Source organism: Tripterygium wilfordii, chromosome 10, assembly GCF_013401445.1.
Source record: "Tripterygium wilfordii isolate XIE 37 chromosome 10, ASM1340144v1, whole genome shotgun sequence".
In the NCBI taxonomy this organism is placed as follows: Eukaryota; Viridiplantae; Streptophyta; class Magnoliopsida; order Celastrales; family Celastraceae; genus Tripterygium; species Tripterygium wilfordii.
The window spans coordinates 4,003,681-4,009,601 of record NC_052241.1 but is presented as its reverse complement, the minus strand read 5'-3'; the positions used below and the strand labels follow the sequence as shown (position 1 = coordinate 4,009,601).

The window sequence follows — 5,921 nt, the reverse complement described above, 5'->3', positions numbered from 1 at the left end:
TATTAAAAAGTTTTATAGATTACTATGTTATGTGTTCATCAAAAATCATTAAATGTAACGTATATGGGATCCACACTTATGAATCAAACTATCGTGGGAATGAGTAAAATTGGTTAGTGATGGGGCCATGTTTTGAAAGAGACAAGTATATCTAAACCATTTGTGGAGCATTTACCAGAAGTGGGGTGTCAGTACTCTCCCTCCTCTTTATAGCATGAAACATAGCTTGGGAACTGTGTGATATCCTTGATTCTAGATGGTCGAGCTCATCAGAACACTTCTCTTCACCGGACATCACTACAAATTGATCCCTTCCACCATAAGCACCATGTATAACTTCACTCCCATGTCATTGAACACTTGCTTCCCCTCTGTCGTGAATCAGAGTACTCTCTTTGTCACCTCTTCTTTTTCCCACCAGAGACTTCTTCATCCCCTAGTGTTGCATGCATGCCAGACACAAATTTGTCACGAGAGCAAGACACTTGCGGCCAAGTACAGTCGACGTCCATATGCGTAAATCTACCATAGTGATAACAAAAATAACTTAGTCTTTCATATTTCAGAGACACCCATACGACCTCTCTACCAAATTGATTGACAAAACTCTTGAACTTCAGTAATTGGATAAACAAATTCGTCAATTGATAGTCGTGAACAGTACTACCCAAGAGCTAGCTTTTCCAACATTTTATCACCACCAACACACAGAAGAACACATAAAATTTTAAAACTAACTATACCTTTCTCAAAAGCATTCTACCATGGGCTGTAGAACTGGATTCCACTGCCAATAATTCCCTGCCAAGAGCTCATCGGCGGCTTTCATGGCAGGTACAGGAGAAATAAAGTAGCCAGGCTTATCTACCATCAGCTCCGCTGCTTTCACTGGGACCTTATTTCTCTTACGTTTTCATAAACGTCCCAGTTTTGGGAATCACCAAGTTCCCCGATTTCGGGACACAAAAACAATGGTTCAAGTTTCCCATATGTTTTGTTCAGAGAATGGAAGAGAGAAGTTGAAAAAGAGTCAGAGAATCAGCCATTCCAATCTCTGACATTGCAAGCTCTCCCATGAAGCTGTTCATTGCCATTCTCATTTTTGCGGGCACAAACTCGAGGTGTTGTTTTAACATCACTAGGAAATGATGCCTGAACGGATTTCCATCAAATATTTCCACAAAATCGTTTAGTAATCACTGAACACCACATCCAGTTATCTTTTCACAGTATCTCATTCAAGAAAGAAGATTCAGTGGACTACGAAAAGACTTGGGTTTCACTAGCGAAGAAGAACCAGTATAAACTATAGTAGCAGAGAAAGACTGTAGTCTTCAACTTATGTTCTATCTCTGCATTTTCATCCTCGAGAAGTCATAGGTACCAGAACACATCCCTAAAATGACATTCCATGCACAGCGTTTCGCAAGTCCACAAAGTATTTGCAATAGAAATTTCTACCTCCTTACTCTAAATGAAAGAAATATGACATGGTAGGGCAATGTTGATCAACAAACTACAGTGGCAGAGAAAGACTTGAGATGCCACAGGCAAATTTTACAGAATAACGATATTACTACCTCCTTAAGTCCTTCCACACAGATCCATAGCACAATAGATCGAATTTCAAGCCCATATAAAGACTTAGATCAAACATGAAGATGAATACACAACTTTCAAGAGGGTTGCAACGAGGTTGGGCTATGCCGGGGATCTGTTTTACACCTCTGACAATTTCCCTACTTAATGTATTGCGAGAGCCACTTGAAGCCATCACCATAACCCATTTTGCGTACAATACTGCACATGAAGACCTCCAATGGACGGACATTTGAGTCTGCCAGGTTCACCTTCCCCTTGCCAGTGGTGAAGTTGGTGAGGCCAAGGTGATACCGCAACTCCTCCTCCGAAGCAGCATATGGTATGTCTATCTTGTTGCCCAAAATCAGAAATGGAACATTAGCCAGGGCCTCATCAGAAAGGAGAGCATCCAGCTCCTTCTTTGATTCTGCAAACCTCTCTTTGTCGTAGGCATCAACAAGGTAAACCACAGCATCCACCTTTGACACACCAAACCAAAAACATTACCAGACCATCTCGACATCACTTTTACATGCAAAGTTCAACATTTAAATAACATGAGCAACCACGATAGACAAGAAATTCAATGTGCTATGGTACACACAGTGGATACAACATTAGGAATGACAACTGACAAGTGCATTAAGCAACAGAGGTTGTCTTCATCATTTCACTCAAATTGCTCCAAAAAAAATACAAGCATTATTTCCCTAGTCCATTGCGAACAAACCAGGGAACAACTAAATGCCTTTAGTTTTCAAGATTACAAGGAATTTTTCACTTCAGAAGTGAAAATTATGGTGATCCAAGCCATGCTGAATGCCAAGAAAGCAAGGACAAGGCAAGAATGTGAATACAGGAGGCATTTTCATTCTTCACGCAGGGAAATCCAATTTATTGAATCACTTGGCTAGCCAAGTTAACCAATGATACAGTACAAAAACAGAAGTCCAAACTTTAAAACAAGTGTAGGGGGCCTCATGGGATCCTATAGACTAAAATTAGAAATGACGCACATCACATCCCAAAAGCAGAAATAAGGGGGGGACAGCTGATGTAATGGAAGATTGTCAAATTCCCAAATCGTAGAATATAAATGAAGCACTATGGTAAGAGAAGAACATATAAAGGTGCGTGCATCTGCATACACAAAATCCACAGAAGTGACAGTAGCATAGCATACTAAATTTGACAGAACAAAAGCTTGCATAAGGGATGCAAGAAAGGTTATGAAATTCAAATAAAATTTACACTGGCTTAAATGCTTCCATTCTTCTACCATTTTTAGTTTCCTACTCTATATGAAGGGTCGAGTTTTTTTCAACTATCTATCTTCCAACTATTTGAACTGAGACAAACCCAATCCCTTTAGTTTATAATGAATATACCATTAATGACTTGGTAAACAACTTTCAAGCACAAGGTTTCCGCAATAGACGAGGTCGGGGACAGATAGGATGTACGTAGAACTTACCCCCACATAATATGTGGAGAAGCCATTTTTCAAGAATTGAACTGTAACCTCTAGGTTGCATCCCTACAACTCGACCACTAGGCTACATGTTCGTCTTTATACCAATAATAACTTATGAACTAAAATATGTCTCCTCGTTAATTGAAGCTTAAAGTGATAAATTAAAATTTTTGATAATCAAGTTAAAGAAAACATGAAGCACAAAAAACTAGATCAACTATATGTCAACAATATAAGTATATCAAACAACTCTATAAGAATATAATATATAAGCAAAAGTGCCAAGCTCAGGACTACCAGACGTGCAATATTTTAACTTTACGGTAATAAAGTAATGCAAACTTAATATACAAAAACCATTTTAGTTATCAAAGGCCGAAAACACAAGCATGAAATAATTATCAACAGTGTCCATACTGACCATACAAATACATATTTTCATAGAAAATATGGTAGATTGAATTAAAACACGCAACATTTGTGGTAGTGAACAAGGGCACTAGATATGTTAATTGGTTACTTAATTTCTCCCTATAAACACTTAATACAGCATTACAACTAAAGAGTAAGAATACATACGCTGTGCCCATATACAATAAAACTTATGAGAAAATTCTTTCACGGGCATTTAGACTTCATAAATCGTAACTGGTTTAAGAATATGAGTCAAACACACCTTGGCATAGTAATCCTTCCAAACTCTGCGAGCAATCTGGTGACCTCCCAAATCAAATGCCTTGAACTTAATATTCCCGATGCTAAGTTCTTCTGAAGTAGGATATTGTGTTGGCTGATGTTGGACCAATCTCTGTAAACACGCTCACAAATAATCAATACTACTCTATTAGAAATAGAATTCTAATTTCTGTTGCTTAAATTGGCTGCAAATCTAATGCTTCCTGATGTTTAAATTTCTGGAATTCTGGAAATTTCTACAAATCAATTCTCATGTAAATTATCAATATAATCAGATCTAGGATTACCGCTATCGCCTCGAGATTTTTAAAAAACTAAAAACGCGAATCCACAAGACAACAGGATTATCTTATGGAAAGCAAGAAAAACAGCAAAACAAAACGAAAAACAGTATGATCAAACCTCGTCTTTCAACATGTGAAGTAAAGTAGTCTTTCCGGCATTATCGAGCCCTAAGAAGAGAATCTTGGCTTCTTTTTGCCAGAGACCGAGGGAAGCCAGGACGCCGTAGAACCAATCGAAAAGAAACATGGCGGCTTATTCAATTTACGAAAAAATTCGATCACAATTTCAAGTAGAGTCGTTGGTCGAACACTCTCGTGAGACAATCTTAACCTATTCAAGGAAAAGGAGGAGCAAACCAGATCGTCGAATTCAAGTAAGCCTAAAGCCTCCGAATGAGAATATCGGGGATAATTGGGGGCTTTTACATTAGCTGGATCTCGTTTTCCCCGGGGAGCCCACCTTGTGTTGAATATGACGTCGTTTTTCCTTCTCCAAAGTCCAAACAACACAAAAAGGCCCTATTGGTTAGGTTGTATTTATAACTTTATATGCTTTTTATTTTATTTTTCTTTGTCAGTATTTCAAAAATTATCGGAAACTTAAAAAAACATGGTGATGAGGTCCAAAATTGTCTTTCATTTTAGTGATGTACACATTTGACGATAAGACTCACGTTAGATGATGGCCTCGGTTCTGCTCAGTATGGCCTGCATTGTAGAATACTTGAGCTAAAAATTGTCCCAAGCGTGTGTCTAAAAACCTCTCCGATGCTTAAATTAATAAGCTGTCAATTGAGAAGTGTTTGAAGCTCAATGACTTGCTGTGGGAGGTCCCTTTTACTTGAATTGGGAGAGTTGTAACTTTGGTTAAAGTAGATCTCTTCTCCTTGATCTCCAGCAAATTTACATAAAGACGTATCTCATCCTGTTGCCCTTCCTAAATGGAGTTGATCTTTTTAGGACTTTGAATTTTCATAAGTCTCCGAGGATAATGCTCGATTAGTATCTAAGGAGTATCTCAGTTATGCTCTCTTTTCGGTTGTCATGCATACCTTACATTGTTATATGGGCCCTTCAAATGCTTTCTCTTTGGTTGGACTTCTCGGCTCTTCCTTGTTAGTGGTAGACACTGCTTCTTAGTTGATGTGTTAGCTCGGTGTTCTATGCCATGTATCAAAATGCTAGTGAAGGTTAATTTCGGTATCATCATATAGGAATTTCAAGAGAAAAAAAAATTAAAAAGATTAAAAAAATATTCTCAACAAAATAAAAGAAGTTTTGTTTTTTAACTAATAAATAAACTCTCTAATTATATTAGGATATAAAAAAGTGCTATATATATTTGTTCTGGAATAGTATAGTTTTTCATTTCATGCAAAGAAATGCAAAATTTCTATTTTTGACTTTTTTTTTTTGCTTATTCAATTAAGATTTTGTGATAGGAGAAATAGCGAAAATGTTATTTTTCCCAGCACTTTTGGTCCCAAATTTTCCCAATCTCATGTGGCATTGCCACCTAAACTTGATGACATGGAAAACATGTTGACATGGATGGACACAGTTGAAATTTAAATTTCTCTCTTCTCCCTTTATTCCTCTTTTGTTCAAAATTTAAAAATTAAATACTCCCTCCATATTCTCCCCCACTTTCATCTTTTATCTCACGTCTTTATGCACATTTTTTTTGGTAATATAAACTCATGATTACATTGTTTTTTCTCACACAAACATGTTATAACATTGTTTTTTTTTTAACACAGACCTGTGTTTACATTGTTTTGAAAACAATGTCATTTCCAGAATAGACAAATATAAGATGGATAAAAATGCACTGCATAAACCAGCCAAGAATAACAAGGTATATACATTGTTTTGAAAGCATATTC

At 37.0% G+C, this 5,921-nt stretch overlaps 1 protein-coding gene across 1 annotated transcript; it reads right to left on the bottom strand.

Moving 5' to 3' along the window:
• Nucleotides 1-1,379: 1,379 nt before the first annotated feature.
• Nucleotides 1,380-4,439, bottom strand: LOC120007589 (GTP-binding protein SAR1A-like). The gene is made up of 3 exons (XM_038857919.1): nucleotides 4,154-4,439; nucleotides 3,732-3,863; nucleotides 1,380-2,060 (listed from the first exon to the last, which is right to left on the bottom strand). Exons 1-3 carry the CDS (start codon nucleotides 4,280-4,282, stop codon nucleotides 1,740-1,742), a joined length of 582 nt encoding a protein of 193 aa, XP_038713847.1. The 5' UTR covers nucleotides 4,283-4,439; the 3' UTR covers nucleotides 1,380-1,739.
• Between the last annotated feature and the right edge of the window lie 1,482 nt (nucleotides 4,440-5,921).

Coding starts and splice junctions, on each gene's coding strand:
- LOC120007589 (XM_038857919.1), bottom strand. CDS start 4,282: ATGTTTCTTTTCGATTGGTTCTACGGCGTCCTGGCTTCCCTCGGTCTC. Junction 3,864..4,153: donor TTCACATGTTGAAAGACGAG/GTTTGATCATAC, acceptor GCGTGTTTACAG/AGATTGGTCCAACATCAGCC. Junction 2,061..3,731: donor GGAAGGATTACTATGCCAAG/GTGTGTTTGACT, acceptor GGTGTGTCAAAG/GTGGATGCTGTGGTTTACCT.